This window comes from Protomyctophum bolini (genome assembly GCF_963924005.1).
Source record: "Protomyctophum bolini genome assembly, chromosome: 19".
Taxonomy (NCBI): domain Eukaryota; kingdom Metazoa; phylum Chordata; class Actinopteri; order Myctophiformes; family Myctophidae; genus Protomyctophum; species Protomyctophum bolini.
This window is the reverse complement of record NC_137880.1, coordinates 36,282,168-36,299,384: the sequence shown is the minus strand read 5'-3', so window position 1 is coordinate 36,299,384 and position 17,217 is coordinate 36,282,168. Positions and strand designations below refer to the sequence as shown.

At 44.3% G+C, this 17,217-nt stretch overlaps 1 protein-coding gene across 5 annotated transcripts in view; it reads left to right on the top strand.

Annotated features, from left to right (window-relative positions):
* Positions 1 to 17,217, top strand: part of ccm2 (CCM2 scaffold protein) — a 421,717-nt gene that overhangs the window by 5,410 nt on the left and 399,090 nt on the right. For 2 of the 5 annotated variants that reach the window (XM_080790982.1, XM_080790985.1), the window contains exons 2-10: positions 853 to 1,029; positions 1,444 to 1,527; positions 3,137 to 3,320; positions 3,720 to 3,856; positions 5,244 to 5,379; positions 6,413 to 6,467; positions 7,030 to 7,168; positions 8,783 to 8,921; positions 9,425 to 11,848. In XM_080790982.1, the coding sequence (XP_080647108.1) occupies positions 853 to 1,029; positions 1,444 to 1,527; positions 3,137 to 3,320; positions 3,720 to 3,856; positions 5,244 to 5,379; positions 6,413 to 6,467; positions 7,030 to 7,168; positions 8,783 to 8,921; positions 9,425 to 9,765 (1,392 nt within the window). In that variant the 3' untranslated portion in view covers positions 9,766 to 11,848. Of the gene's footprint in view, positions 1 to 852; positions 1,030 to 1,443; positions 1,528 to 3,136; positions 3,321 to 3,719; positions 3,857 to 5,115; positions 5,152 to 5,179; positions 5,216 to 5,243; positions 5,380 to 6,412; positions 6,468 to 7,029; positions 7,169 to 8,782; positions 8,922 to 9,424; positions 11,849 to 17,217 lie in introns of those variants that run through there. The other 3 variants (XM_080790984.1, XM_080790983.1, XR_013965883.1) reach the window with 3 other exon arrangements.

Sequence of the window (17,217 nt, the reverse complement as noted above, 5' to 3'; positions counted from 1 at the left end):
CGCCGGTAGTCGCCGGGTCCCATAGACAAATAATGCACTTCCGGAAAATTCGCCTGGCTGTTAAAATGTACTGTCAGAGTTACAAATGCTTAAATGAACACAGGGGGGCTTTTGCTGTGTAACAAAACTCTCGCGTGCTTCTCAACATGTTGTCTCTTCCTCCGTCTCCCCCTCTGTCCTGCCATCAGCCTGGTATCTCAACATGTTGTCTCTTCCTCCGTCTGTCCCTCTGTCCTGCCATCAGCCTGGTATCTCAACATGTTGTCTCTTCCTCTGTCTCTCCCTCTGTCCCGCCATCAGCCTGGTATCTCAACATGTTGTCTCTTCCTCCGTCTGTCCCTCTGTCCCGCCATCAGCCTGGTATCTCAACATGTTGTCCCTTCCTCCGTCTGTCCCTCTGTCCCGCCATCAGCCTGGTATCTCAACATGTTGTCTCTTCCTCCGTCTCCCCCTCTGTCCTGCCATCAGCCTGGTATCTCAACATGTTGTCTCTTCCTCCGTCTGTCCCTCTGTCCCGCCATCAGCCTGGTATCTCAACATGTTGTCTCTTCCTCCGTCTGTCCCTCTGTCCCGCCATCAGCCTGGTATCTCAACATGTTCACTCTTTCTCCGTCTGTCCCTCTGTCCTGCCATCAGCCTGGTATCTCAACATGTTGTCTCTTCCTCTGTCTCTCCCTCTGTCCCGCCATCAGCCTGGTATCTCAACATGTTGTCTCTTCCTCTGTCTGTCCCTCTGTCCCGCCATCAGCCTGGTATCTCAACATGTTGTCTCTCCCTCTGTCCCGCCATCAGCCTGGTATCTCAACATGTTGTCTCTTCCTCCGTCTGTCCCTCTCTGTCCCGCCATTATAGCCTGGTATCGTGTCTCCGTTCAAGCGTGTCTTCCTGAAAGGAGAGAAGGGCAGGGACAAGAAGGCCCAGGAGAAGGCCACTGAGCGCAGGGCCCTGCACACCTTCTCCCTCTCCCTGCCCGACCACCGCATTGACCCGGACATCCTGCTCAACGACTACATCGAGAAGGAGGTCAAAGTGAGTCTGATGTCTGATGTCTGGCATCGTTATGCTTGTAGAGACCATGTTTGTGTACAGTTACAGTATTTAAATTAACCCATTTAGACCAGAGGCAGATTAAAAATAAAAATAAAAGTTTTGAAAAACGGTTTTCTGAAAAACCTCATGTTTCTATGTCAGTGGTGCTCAAACCTTTTCACGTCAAGGACCCCCAGAATTATCTGCATTTGGCCGCAGACCCCCATCTGAAAATATGTTGTTCCAGGGACCCCCCCCCCCCCAATTCAATTACTAAAGATTAGACAGGGAGGGAGTATTACCAGACCTTTTCCCTAAATCACCTACAGTTATATTAGGTTGTGATTTGGTTAACTGCATACTGTGTTTGTCGTGAGGAGTGATGAGTCCCATGTTTTGATTTGTTTTGTTCAGTACTTGGGGCAGCTGACGTCAGTACCTGGATACTTGAACCCCTCCAGTAGGACAGAGGTCCTGCAGCTCATCGACAATGCAAGGGTAAGCATCCGACGACCAGGGTTCGACCCCCACACATCTCACCCTATAGGACTTTAGTTTAGTTGGTATCGGTGTTGTTTTCGTCGACTAAAACTAAGACGAAAAATGTTCGTCGACTTGACTCGACTACCTATTTTCCCTGACGAAAACTAAATGGAAACTAAATGAACACCAAGACATTTCAGGTGACTAAAATGTGACTAAAACTAAATGAAGTTTCAGTCCCAAAGACTATGACTAAACTAAAATAGAAATTTGCTGCCAAAAACAACACTGGTTGGTATGACAACGGAAACAAAATGGCTAACACACTGAATTCACAGTCACACCAGCAGTGTATACAACAGTACAGCTGCTGGTGTGAATTTGGCGTATACGACGCGCTCTCTTTACACAACCTGGTGGCTGTTGAAATATCACAGTCAGCAGATGGTATAACAATTTGTGCATTTAGCAGACGCTCCAGAGGGACTTGCATTAAAGCTGCTATAAGCAATATTATGTCAAAAGTTTAATGACTTAGAATTCCTAGTAGTAGACGGGCAAATCGCTTCTAGGAAAATCTTTGAATGCAGATTGCGGCCCCTAGATGTGTCACAGAGACTACATTTTTATGGGGGGGGAGCGTTTCACCCATTGCTGGCGCCTGGCTGTCAAAAAAAGAAGAAAAGAAAAGTCATTCAAATGTTGACTTATATTGCTTATAGCAGCTTTGAGCAAGAACAAAAAAAAAAAACATGGCAATACATCATAATATGCAGCCTGAAGGGAGAAGAGTTTGAGACGTGTGGAGTGTTGTTGTCGCGGCATTTTTAGTGAAGGTACTTCCAGCTTCCCTGTGTTGGCTGATCTTAGTGCGCGTGGGAGGGTTTTGTAGGGTTCGATCAGACAAGATATGGGGGTGCTATGGTATTCATGCGTTTCTGTTAGGGGTTTCACGATTATGAAATTATGACCGATCTCCAATTATTTGCCGGGTCATATACCGATTCTGACCGTTTCCGATATTGTACAGAGGACCACAATGGAAACAAGCCTATAGGGCCCTATAGGGGCTTGGTCCAAAGCCTGTTAATAAAGTATTAAATCAATAAATCAATAAATAGCCTATACTCTTCTTTCCAAGTGTCTGTTTTCACTGATGAATGAGAGGAGTACACAAATTAAATGTAGATTTATTTAAAAAAAATGTCATTTGTTTTTGCTGGTGAAAACCGATTTAAATAATCTGTATTATTTTCAGACCGTTCCGATACCGATATGGCATTTTTATGGCCGATTCTGATTATGCTACTGATTAAAACCCATTCTGACCTGAGATCAGATTCTAAAAATGTCTGTTTGAAAATGACAGTTTTCTGAAAAAAGCTATGTTTCTATGTCAGTCGTTCTTCGATTTTTCAAAAAATAGCAGACCTACAAGCTCGTAGCGCGCCACTCGGTGGCGCGCTATGAGCTTGTAGATCTGCTATTTTTAAATAGCTAAAGCATAACGTAATGCTAACACCAAAAGGGGGTTCCCGCCCCCAAAATGGGTTAATCGTGCACCCCTAGTTTCTGTAACAACATGATGGATCTCTGGCTGAACACCCCTTCGATGTCCCTCCAGAAGTCTCACCAGCTGGCGGGCCAGCTGACGTCGGAGCAGGACGCCGTGGTCAGCCTATCGGCGTACAACGTGAAGCTGGTGTGGCGCGACGGAGAGGACATCATCCTCAGGGTGCCCATCCACGACATCGCTGCCGTCTCCTACATCAGGGACGACTCCTTACACCTGGTGGTCCTCAAAACAGGTACTGCTGCCGAACAGTTTCCTAAACCACACCAACCCTTTCCCATTTGCTGCTTTGTACTCAGAAGAATGCACACAAAGTGCACCAAGACCCGTCTCAGAGCATATAAGTGTGCATAAGACTTTGTTGCCCATTTGCTGCTTTGAAACAGGTACTGAAACCATGCCTCCAGCTTGTCTGAAGCATCAGAGTTCTCTGCCTCTCTGAAATTATGTCTGTGTCATGCTGTAGTATACAGTATTTGACTGACTGACATGCAAATGCTTACAAACTAGTATTCGTGCTTTTGAATTGGACCTCACTCAATTAGGATAAGCAGTAACGATACTCAAAGAACAGAGTTAATAGAAACCGTCATCAGCTGATTTGACAGTGTACGTTTTATTGTTTGTATTGCAGCCCAGGAGTCCGGGGGCTCTCCCTGTCCAAGCTCATGTCCGGATCTCAACAAATCTCAGACACTCAGCTCTCTATCGGAGAGCGGGGCAGTCTTAGTCGAGGTCTGCTGTCTACTCGTGCTGGCTGTTGAGAACAAGGTAGGATGCAGTCTCATGTTGTATTTCCTACGGTATGTATAGTATAACGTCCATGAAACACCAGTTGCAACCAGTTGTTGCTACAAAACGGTTCTAAGGTCAGCCACATCAATGCAACTCCTTGCAACAAAACGGTTTTAAAGGTCAGCAACATCAATGCAACTCCTTGCAACAAAACGGTTTTAAAGGTTAGCAACATCAATGCAACTCCTTGCAACAAAACGGTTTTAAAGGTCAGCCACATCAATGCAACTCCTTGCAACAAAACGGTTTTAAAGGTTAGCAACATCAATGCAACTCCTTGCAACAAAACGGTTTTAAAGGTCAGCCACATCAATGCAACTCCTTGCAACAAAACGGTTTTAAAGGTTAGCAACATCAATGCAACTCCTTGCAACAAAACGGTTTTAAAGGTCAGCCACATCAATGCAACTCCTTGCAACAAAACGGTTTTAAAGGTCAGCCACATCAATGCAACTCCTTGCAACAAAACGGTTTTAAAGGTTAGCAACATCAATGCAACTCCTTGCAACAAAACGGTTTTAAAGGTTAGCAACATCAATGCAACTCCTTGCAACAAAACGGTTTTAAAGGTTAGCAACATCAATGCAACTCCTTGCAACAAAACGGTTTTAAGGTCAGCCACATCAATGCAACTCCTTGCAACTGCCATTGGAGAGAATGGTTGGCGAATCATTGGTGCGGTTTGGGCTTATGGCTTCTAAAATTTGTCTTTTGTTTTCAAATTCTCACCACTAAAATATCTCCACGTTTGAACTAAGGGATTGATGATAGATTTGTCTTTTGGCACGTGATTTGAAACAGCAAGGGTATGATTACCATTTTTGGCTAATGTTTCTCCAGAATATGGATGCTGGGGCTCAAATGCTTAAGGATGCGACCACACCGAACTATGTGGCGGATTCTCACTGCCAATGCTTTTCAATAGGAACGGTCCGTTCCCATTGATTCTATCAATGGGAACGGACCGTTAAACTTAACATAAACTTCTATTGAAAAGGGACAATCTGACAAGCGAGTACATGAACCACATGACCAGGCTGCTGTTTTCTGCCCCCTCAATGTCGTAACTCTGTCTTACTCTATATGGCTCTGGTCAGGCCCTGACGATAATGCTGACACCATGATAAAAAATCATAAAATCTGTGTCGTTCTCAGTTAGTCTTCAGGAGAAGATTTCAGCACATGCATGTTATGATCGTTACGCGTTAAATTGAATCTAATGTCTCTGTCTGCAGGCAGCAGCGGAGGAGCTCTGTCTCCTGCTCAGCCAGGTCTTTAATCTAATGTCTCTGTCTGCAGGCAGCAGCGGAGGAGCTCTGTCTCCTGCTCAGCCAGGTCTTTAATCTAATGTCTCTGTCTGCAGGCAGCAGCGGAGGAGCTGTGTCTCCTGCTCAGCCAGGTCTTTCAGATTGTTTACACCGAGTCCACCATCGACTTCCTGGACAGAGCCATTTTCGATGGAGCCACTACACCTACCAGACACCTTTCACTGTACAGTGGTAAGAGATCATATCACTACACCTACCACCAGACACCTTTCACTATACAGTGGTAAGAGATCATATCACTACACCTACCACCAGACACCTTTCACTATACAGTGGTAAGAGATCATATCACTACACCTACCACCAGGCACCTTTCACTATACAGTGGTAAGAGATCATATCACTACACCTACCACCAGACACCTTTCACTGTACAGTGGTAAGAGATCATATCACTACACCTACCACCAGACACCTTTCACTGTACAGTGGTAAGAGATCATATCACTACACCTACCACCAGACACCTTTCACTATACAGTGGTAAGAGATCATATCACTACACCTACCACCAGACACCTTTCACTATACAGTAGTGAGAGATCATATCACTACACCTACCACCAGACACCTTTCACTATACAGTGGTAAGAGATCATATCACTACACCTACCACCAGACACCTTTCACTATACAGTGGTAAGATATGTAATATGCCCATTGCAAAATTTTAAACCCTTTTAGCTTGCTAGATTATTACATCTATAATAAATGGTGTGCATTTTTATCTAGCGAAACTATTTTAAAACGTGGATTTCCTTTGAATCAAAGGAAAAAAAGGGCACCTTGGGTTAGGGTTAGTGTGTGGAACCGGCCGTTTGCCTTATAGTGTGAGATTTATAGATTTTGGGGCATAAATAATATATTAGAAGCATTTTTTTGATCAATGTCACCATGGTCCACATACCGTACACTGTACACTCTACAAAAAAATAATAATCAAAATGGCACATTGCTGTCCAGAGGGTAAAGGGCAGGTGTTCTAGCACCACCTAGTGTCTATCTGTGCACGCCACTGGCCACGGTGCAGACATCTGTTTCATACAGTGTGTCACGTTGTTTTCAAGCAGGGACTTAATTACTACATTAAAATCACTCTTGAGCTTTGTCTCGTCTCGTGAAGTTTCACAACTTTACACATTGCACCATGGAACGTTACGTTACATACTGTAGCTTTCAACACTGTACTTCTGTAATTCTGCAGATGACTCCTCGAGTAAAGTGAACAAGGACACTTTTGAAGCAGAGGATAGCGCCTTGTAAGTACTCAGTCCATTGGTTGGTTATTATTATGCTTCCATTGTACAGTATGTAATGTGGCCAGGGAAGACTGCCACATATCTTCTCTAGCCTCGCGTGCTCAGACTATATCACAATCCACCGAGGGCATATTCATTTGATTTGTGTTTTTTGCATCGACAGATTTGTCTCTGGTCCCCAGGCCAACATATCTCAGGAAGATATTTTCTTTGCCATCTGTCTCCACGGCCTAAACACTTGACACCTCAGAATTATCGTGCCATTTTTTTTAATACCCTCTCATATATATGCCTCATGACCAAAACTAAATGGAAACACTTACACGATTCTTTTTTTTAAAATATTTTCAAAGCTGGAATTCACAATGTCCTCAGAACTCAGAATTTTCCATCAGTTGACAGCCAAAGAAATGCTGCAGAAAAATGAAAGTGCCTGCAGAGTGCAGATTCCATTTGGACCACCTGATGATTTCGGGGGAACCGTTAACCGAGCAGTTATTATGTTTACAATACATGCCTCAGTAAGCAACAGATCCTCCATGACCCTTTTTTGTTTTATCAGTTCATTCCAGGGTTCTCTGGAGACGGGCGGTAACTCTCCCCTCTCGGCGTCCACGCCAGCCTCACCTCAGACCAAGACCGCCAGTGAGGGGGAGCTCAGCACCACCGCTGCAGAGCTGCTACAGGACTACATGACCACGGTACGTGTGTGTGTGTGTGTGTGTGTGTGTGTGTGTGTGTGTGTGTGTGTGTGTGCGCTTTAAGCAACTAGTCGATTAGTACCGTAATTTCCGGACTATAAGCCGCTACTTATTTCCCATGCTTTGAACCCTGGGGGCCTATACAACGGTGCGGCTAATCTATGGATTTTTACAGCCAACGGCCACTACGGGGACCTTCTAAATCTATCTCTATAGAGCGTCGCAGTCCCGCTCCCTCGAGAGACCCGGAAAATAAATCGCCGTTCATTTTCCTCATAGACTTTTCAGAAAGTATTTATTTAAAGACGTTTACGCCGCGGACAAAGCCAACTCCTGTCGTGACAAATCATGACAATAAACACAATGTTTTGGGCCAAACAAATAATTAGAAAGTAGAAAAAAAACACTTTTTGTTGTTTTTCTTCTTATAAATTATTTGATCGGCCCAAAACATTGTGTTCATTGTCATGATTTGTCACGATCCGAGTTGGCTTTGTCCGCGGTGTAACCATCTTTAAATAAATACTTTAGGAAAAGCCTATGGAGAAAATGAATGGAGAACCATTTCCTGGGCCACTCGTTGTTCTGAAAGGGGGAGGGACTGCGCCGCTCTATAGCCACCTGCGGCTTATAGTCCAGTGCGGCTTGTATATTATGTACACATTTGTTTTTTTCCCTAAATTTAGCTGGTGCGGCTTATATTCAGGTGCACTTTATAGTCCGTAAATGACGGTACAGTAAATCCACTAGTTGACCTTTCTGGTACTATAGTTGACTAGGCCTCAAGATCAGATAGATTATAGTTTTTAGTCACCAATGTAGTTTTTAAATGTACAAATATTATTTAAAAAAAAAAGAAACGTTTTCTTTTTTTTTTTACATAATTGGTTAGTCAACTAGTAAAAATCACTACAAGTGAAAGCCTGTGTGTGTGCGTGTGCATGCGCGTGTGTGCGTGTGCATGCGCGTGTGTGCGTGCGCGCGCGTCTGTGTGTGTGTCTGTGTGTGTGTGTGTGTGTGTGTGTGTGTGTGTGTGTGTGTGTGTGTACGCTGCAGTTTAATTGGTAGCTAGGGCAGGTTGGGCCACAAAGAGGAACCACTTGAACCCGTGGCGTCCCTCTTCTGGTCAAGTCATAAATATGCAAACATTTGGCGAACATAGCAAGCCTCCCAAACGCACCGTCTGTGACATGCTGCGATGGCCCATTTCCAGCAGAGAGAGTATTAGGGGGCTAAAGATAGATTCCTGGGGGGACCTCGGTCATCAAAGTATATTTAAGTGGTTACCACTAGCAGATGGGTAGTGGCCTCACTGGCCTGGGTGGGGGGGTGAAATAATACCTCATTATGTCATTATTTATGAAGATGTTAACCCATTTAGACCAGAGGCCAGATCCTACTAAATGTCTTCCAAGTCGTGACACTTTTCTGAAAAACCTTATGTTTTCTGTATCAGTGGTTTTCAAACTATTTCATGTCAAGGACCCCCCCAAAGATTATATGCAATTGGCCGCTGACCCCCATCTGAAAATATGTTGTTCCAGGTACTCTCCTCCCAGAAGCAAAGATTTGAGTTAAAAACGTTTTAACGTCTTAACCTTTTGTTTGTTGCAGTTGCGCACCAAGCTGTCCTCTCAGGAGATCCAGCAGTTTGCCACTCTGCTGCACGAGTATCGCAACGGAGCGTCCATCCACGAGTTCTGCATCAACCTGAGACAGCTGTACGGGGACAGCAGGAAGTTCCTTCTATTGGGTACGAGCCGTGGGTACTTAGTTGTGATGCGATACGTTGAGCTTCCAAAATGGTTGGGTAGTGCGAGTGCCTAAATGTCTTTGTCATAAGTAGGCAGAGAGCTTAATTGTTGCACCCGCAAATCAACAATTCCGAGTCATCCGATGAGCCACTTCAAATACCATTTGGTTTAAAAGACGTTCTTCATTGTTAACCCATTCTGAACGGGAACCCATTTTGGTGTTAGCACAATGTTATGCTTTAGCTATTGAAAAATAGCAGACCTACAAGCTCATAGCGCGCCACCGAGTGGCGCGCTACGAGCTTGTAGGTCTGCTATTTTTGAAAAATCGAAGAACGACTGACATTTTTTAAATCTGATCTCAGGTCAGAATGGGTTCATCAGACCAGTGTGTGTCCAGTGGAAACCTCGTATGAATCTGATCTCAGGTCAGAATGGGTTAACGGACACGTATATTTACTCCAGACCCCTCTAAAGACCCTCCTCCTCTTCCCCTCCGCAGGCCTGCGTCCGTTCATCCCGGAGAAGGACAGCCAGCACTTTGAGAACTTCCTGGAGACCATCGGCGTGAAGGACGGCCGCGGCATCATCACGGACAGCTTCGGCCGCTACCGCCGCGCGGCCAGCTCCGCCTCCGACTCCACCGCCAACGGCAACGCCGGCGGCGGCGGCGGCGGCGGGGGGGCGGGGGGAGGAGGAGGAGGAGGGGGCGGAGACAGCGGAGGCTCCGACGGCGGCCAGGAGGCCTCGGAGGGCGACGAGTGGGACCGAATGATAACAGACATCAGCAACGACATCGAGGCTCTGGGCTGCAGCATGGACCAGGAGGGGGTGACTCCATGATGACCACCAGGGGGGGATAAAGGGAGCTACAGAGGAGATGGATTTATTTAGCGGTTAAAAAGGAGAATTCCATGCTAGAAGGCTGTCTTAACCTTTATTTGTAGTTGCTACGTCCCCACCAAAGAGGTCCAGGTGTTATTTTGTGCAAAAGTGCATTAATTTCCCCTAATATAAGCCCTCAACGGGGGGTTGGGTTTTTGTGCCAATTCGCTTATTTCCATCGAAATAAGTAGTAATGTGTGCCGCTTGGGATACTATTTACATTATGAAGAGAGGATGTATACAACAAAAAATTGTTTTTGAGTGATGGAAATAAGCAAATTAGCACAACACCCCACCCCAATGCCCCATTCCATTCCATTCAATGCAATTCAATTCAATTCATTGAGGGCTTATGGTAGGGGAATTAATAATGGCAATAATGCGCTTTTGCACAAAATAACACCTGGACCTCTTTGGTGGGAACGGAACGACTACAAATGAAAAAGGTAAGAATTCTAGCATGGAATTCTCCTGTAAATATTCAGGATGCTGTCACAGCCAGTAGGATCAGGTGAAGTTGATCCTGGGCGGCTGATCTTAGATTCATATTTGCCTTTTTTTCCGTTTTTGTTTTGGTTCTTCCTCTTAATTATGGAGAGGATGATCTCTTTCCAGTGAGTGAACACTTGAAGAGCTCTGACTTCAACCCTGTTGTGGGGATTTACGTTCCGATTAGGCCTCCACTGCACAAAGATGAAGACACACACAGACCACACTTAAGGCTCATTCATAGTCTGGATTTTCGGTGGTGAGGTGACCACCGCTCCGGTGGTGAGGTGACCACCGCTCCGGTGGTGAGGTGACCACCACCACTCTGGTGGTGAGGTGACCACCGCTCCGGTGGTGAGGTGACCACCGCTCCGGTGGTGGTGAGGTGACCACCGCTCCGGTGGTGAGGTGACCACCGCTCCGGTCGTGAGGTGACCACCGCTCCGGTGGTGAGGTGACCACCGCTCCGGTGGTGAGGTGACCACCGCTCCGGTGGTGAGCTGACCACCGCTCCGGTGGTGAGCTGACCACCGCTCCGGTGGTGAGTAAAAACAGAGAGAAGGGCTGGTGGCGGTGGCGGCTTGTGACGTCATGTTGTAGTTCGGTGGTCACCCCACCACCGAAAATATTAGACTATGAATAACACCCACCGACGCCTGTAGATGCTACGCCGCGCGCCTCATCTCACCAGCACATACATTAGGAACTACGTTTATGGTTACTTTGATTTTGTTTTGTACTCATTTATTGGCAGTATCTGCCACTGCTGTCAGCGATGTAGCAAATTCACTTACATGAGTCCATCTTGAAATACACAAAAGGACTGCAGTGTAATGTCCATGATATATGTGGACTATTATAAGGAAGAGGCTGTTTGTATTACTCTAAGAAGGTCAATCAGATTCATCCATCAAGATGTTCTTTATTCACATTTGTGTGTTGCAGTGAGTGTGTGTATAACTTGGCAATATATATATATATATATTTTCATATTTGTCTACCTATTTGTTTTACATTATCACTTGTTATCCATTTGTATTCATTGATATAATGTTGCGTTGTTAAACTCAACCAGGGAAAATGCTGTAAAAGTGAACATTTGGCCTCTCCCTCCTGTTCAGGCAGTTGAACGAGGACTCGAGGAGGCCTCATTCTGACCGATTAAGCCAGTTGGCTGACGGAGAATATTGCTCAGAGTTAGTCGTTTGGTTCTCATGCAGGTCATCGTGTTATGTCGTTACGACATACAGTCGTCCCCATGAAGCTTGTGCCTTTAAGCTCTGATTCATTGCTTCGCCATACGATGGTGTCACACACACACACACACCCAAAACAAATATCAGATCTACAAGCCCACAGCGTGTCGCAGATCCGGCCCACTGTGAGCTTGTAGATGTGCTATTTTCAGCACGCGACACTGCGTACGACGGAGCATGGACTGAGCGTCACACTGCAGTATTGCTGCCAAGTGTCCATATGGACACGCTTGAATTATAAACTGTATCTGTACAGTTGGTGAATGAATAATGGTTATTAAATAACAGTTACTTTACATTGATTCATGTGTGTCGTCTTTGTGTCAAAGGACATTATTGTTTTGCAACGGTTCACAATGGTTGTGAGATGTTACAATGCCAGTGTTTGTTGGCAATCAATGTGGCTTCAAATTGTGTGCTTCAAAATGTGTGCTTCAAATTGTTACAGACGGCATCCATCCATCCATGATCCATCCATCCATCCATGATCCATCCATCCATCCATGATCCATCCATCCATCCATGATCCATCCATCTTCTTATCCGGAGTCCCAGACTTCCCTATCCAGAGCAACATTAGCAACCTCCTCCTGGGGGATCCCGAGGGGGATGTAATCTGTTCCTTGGTCTTCCCGAGGTCTCCTACCAGTGGGATGAGCAGCGAGGACCTCGCTAGGGAGACATCCATCCTTACTATAGATGCCAGAACCACGTAAGCCGGCTCCTTTCCAAGCGAATAAGCAGCAGCTCTTCTCACCCTATAGGGGCTCCATTTTCATCACCGCTAAACCCCTTATCCCTAAACTTCTTTGCCTTTTTTTTTACTATACATTTTTGAATAGTTTAAATGGCCAGTCTACGTGTCGATGTAGATTGGCTAGTTGAACTATTCAAAAAAATAAAACGCAAAGAAGTTTAGGGATAAGGGGTTTAGCGGTGACGAAAATATATCTCTAATGGAGATGCCAGACATTCTTCTTTCGGTCATCATGACCCACACTCAGATTGCTGTGTTTCTACATAGTGTACCTACATTTGTATAAACATTATGCCCAAATGGGCTCCGGCCTATTTGGGAATGCGTGGCCCTCTCCGTTATGCAATACCCCTATAGTACCTGTTGTACCCGTATGTCTGTCTGTGTGCCTTTCATACCGTTATGGAGATTTCTGTCTCCGTGTTCCTTTTATTCCCATGTAGAGTTCCTTGTCAGGCACATGCCCAAATCGTAGTGGTTTTATCTATATTTCTGGGAGTTCCGTGGACAACCGGATGTCCATAATATGCATATTTTGCCTATATATACTGTATATGGGCATATCGGACGGATTGGTGGTTCTGGACAGCTGCCTATCCACGCCGGGCATCGCACAGTACTCCCTTTGGTCCTCGGTTGAGTTTAACCCATTCTGACCTGAGATCAGATTCATACGAGGTTTCCACTGGACACACACTGGTCTGATGAACCCATTCTGACCTGAGATCAGATTCTAAAAAATGTCAGCCTTTCTTCGATTTTTCTAAAATAGCAGATCTACAAGCTCATAGCGCGCCACCGAGTGGCGCGCTATGAGCTTGTAGATCTGCTATTTTTCAATAGCTAAAGCACGACATGATGCCGACACCAAAATGGGTTCCCGTTCAGAATGGGTTAAAGTCAGTTGGGCGGATGTTTTTCGCAAGGTACCTGAACTGCAGACAAGACACGCATGCAGAGATTTCTCACATTTCTGAGCGGGATAGACTGCGTATAAAAGGCTGAACAAAAGGCTGATGAATATAAAGGTCTCTCAGATGTGTGACGGTTATCCATTTGGAGTGGAGTCACTTGGTTGGATGGTTATCCATTTGGAGTGGTCACTTGGTTGGATGGTTATCCATTTGGAGTGGTCACTTGGTTGGATGCACCTAAGCCTTCAGATTCATCAAAGGAGTGCTACTGCTGGACGATGTTACTGAATATCTGGGATATCTATAAGTCTGGGATTAGTTGTCCCACCCTGGCAAGACAAAAGCAGCAGCAGGGCACATTCCAGTCCTGAAACCATGTACTGTACTGTACGTTCAAAACCTTCTTCTAAATGTTTCGGGGAAACCCACGCTCTTGTTAAAACTTCGATAATTAAAAAATGCACACACACTCACATGTGTTTTCAAACAGCAGATCTACATGAACACAATGTGTGGTGATAGTTGAGACAGGTTATTTCTGCTACCTTTGCCCGACGTTTGTATGACGAATGACATTCATTTACGGAAAAAACAATAAAACTAAAAATGGAGCAAGGTTTCTGCCTGCCGGTGACAAAATTGTACCTTCTTCTACCGGTCCTTCCTTCACAGATCCACTGTAAGGATGTGGAGGATGTGTCTGTGGAGACAGGAGTCAGGACTCTGGCACGTTGAGTTCGCTATGAGCTTGTATATCTGCTATTTAGGGAAGGGAACAAGGCTGTAGGAGGCTACACACCTAGGCTTAACCCATTCTGGACGGGAACCCCTTTTGGTGTTTTAACCATTATTTTAAACTTTAGCTATTTTTGAAAAATCTTCAAAATGTGGTGCAAATCTTTGAATATGCAGTATATTCTTTCAGAGCGAACGTATTTAACTCAAATCTTTGCTTCTGGGAGGGTCCCTGGAACGTACATATTTTCAGATGGGGGGGGGGGGGTCCGCGGCCAAATACACATCATTCTGGGGGGGTCCCTGACATGAAAAAGGTTGAGCACGACTGACATAGAAACATGGGTTTTTCAGAAAACTGACTTAGAAGAATTCTTTTTAGATTTGGCCTCAGGTCTAAATGTTAAACATCCATGAGGTACTGATTAGGAACAAAGAGAGAGAGAATCAGGACAGATACTTTGTCATTGCACATCCAAAGCTACATTTGTCACAGGGTTGCATCATTGTTTTGGTAGAGGCAAAGCGTGTGCGATTGAGGCTTCATGACAACATGAGTAATGGACCAATGCCTGCTTTCTCACGCTACATGAAGTGTACTCCAATTGGTTTCCTGTAAATTCACATTAATCCAATCTTAGTGGGGAACAAGCAATTACACCGATTACTTACTGTAACGCTTAATTAAGTTGTTAAAATTGCCCATACTGTGTTTTTACAAAGTGAATTGTCCTGTGTGCATGAGTGGAGGCACTCGAGACAGACTGTGAAATGTGTTACTGTTGACTAGTGGCGAAAAATACAACTTCTGGGAACTCAGATTAACTGTTGACTGCAAATTCAAAAGGAAAAGATGACACAAAGGTGTCCTTTGCCAATACCCAGATTGCCAACTTGTAATTGTCTTGCCTCATTATGAGATGGGTGTTAATTAATGGTCGTTTGGTTAATAAGTGCCGTTTCAAAGAACAACTTCATTGATCTCAATAAAAGTTTAGAAACATTGGGCAGATTGTAAATGGTTTAAATGTAGGAGGAGATGTGGTGGTGTTGCACTGAGCAGGAAACCTCAACTCCTGCTGAGGCGTTTGGACAATGCTTGAAAAATGTAGACCGTATTATGCTCCCTCGTTTTAGATAACTTTGATTATACAATATTGAACGATATACCGGTATATATTATTTTAAGATCAACAATGCAATAACCAGATACATGCAGCTGTTATGGAGCCCAACTTTCATGCTAGTTGGTAGTGGCAACTACTGGCTATGAACATAATCTACTGTATGGAAAGAGACTTCTGAACCACCTGAAATGTAATTAATTTGAAATGGTGAATGTATCTTCAAGCCAATGACCTTCATTTCTTCAGAATCCCAGTTTTAGAAATGCAGGCAAATGGAACAGTTTCTCCAAAAATCCAAAGCCTCGTCTCAAACGGAAAATGTATTTCAAGCCAGAGAGAGATCAAAACAACATCCATTGAAAGCCATTTTTTGGTACTAGACAAATCTAATCCCGTGTCTAGGAACCAGGCCTATGTTTTCCTTAGTTGTTTTTGTTTAATATATATATATTCTTCCCCAAGAATCCAAAACAAACGGTCATATAGTCAGTGTTTTGACACTGCAGGCCGGGGCTTAATCCTGTGGCTAAACTTGAAACCATAATGGCCTGTGTTGCACATTACTACCTCTCAAATATGAAATAGTTGGTTCAGCGCGTGGTTCCACGCCATAAAAATAGCTGTGTCATCAGTAAGAAAAAATGTTCCCTATCATTAATATGGAGGACTAGACTTGGCAGGTGCCCATAAGAAGAATTCAACATGCTTACACTGTGCCTGTGAGCTGAAGACAGAGTTGTGTCATCGAGATAAGAGGTCATTCATGCACCCGGTCACGTGTACTTCTATGTTAATCCTGTTTGATTTCAAGTTTTCAACCCTTTGGTTTTCATGACATTCTATCGTGAAAAAAGTTTTTATTTATTTATACCTATACTTTGGGGGCTTTTTTTCTGCCTGTATTTATTATGGGGAATTGATTGAAACTAGAGGTGCACACAGATACATTGTGCATTCATAGTTAGATGCGTATTGTATTTAATGTATATATAAACCACACATTAAATGGCCTTTTAGTGCTTTAAAACGTGATTCACGAGCAAATCAACCCACTTTTTACATATATTTTTTTAGTTTATTTCACAAGAAAAGAGGAAAACATCCACCTTTAAACAGTGCTTAACCACATGAACCCTAGCATCTCTATACTTGGCACACTAGGAAAACAGACAGATATGTGAATCATTTGGTGAAAAATAGCATATCATATTAGTGTCGTAGTGTGATATGTAGTATAGTACGATTATGTAAGGGAATGATAGAAAACAGTCCTCAGGTGAACCTTTGTTCTTGGCTGGACGATGATGCCGCGCTGCTCTTTAAATGTCAACAAGATGTCGACAAGATACAGTTAATCCCTGATGAGAGGACATGTTCTGAGCTAAGCGTGCGATACTGTACACACACTCTGGGACTCTGGCCAGATGGCCAACCTTTCCACGTCGTACGTGGCACACCTCCGTGAAGGTGTTCTACTCTACAGCCAGGCCTTTTAATGCTTGGGCTCACACGACTATAGCCTAGGCACATCATGTGGTGACACTGGCTTTTACATAGCTTTGCCTTTTTAGATTCCTGGACCAGAATGACAGTGTCCCACAGGTCAAGGAAACTACAGATACTATCGACTCTTGGCACACTGCCTTTCTCTGTGCCTATAGTGCGTGCTATATGTCCTGGAGTGGTGCAGACTAAAGCTTAATTTGAGCTATACTCTCTGTGCGTTACTGCAGCCCACTGGAAATAACAGATTTCCAAGCAGAAAACTGCATAATGCTTGAAATTAACCTTTATCTAGCAAGTGACTCCAGCGTATATTAAGTCTCTAAGCTTCTCCTATGAAGTACCATCCTATTAGGCAACATATGTGTTTGTTGTGTGAGATACTGTATGTCCTAGGGCGATAAGCAAACGATACAGACACTGGATTTTTAATTCCAATGTTGACAGACTATAAAAACAACTGGTTATCTTTGAGGATGGCATACCAGACTGAGAGAACAGACCGGCGCAACAGGTTTCATTTTGTTTATAGACTGAGCAATTAAAATAATCTAGTTCTGCTATTTTTCAAAAATAGCAGATCTACAAGCTTGCATGTGTTGTAAGCTTGTAGATTCAAGGCAATGGTG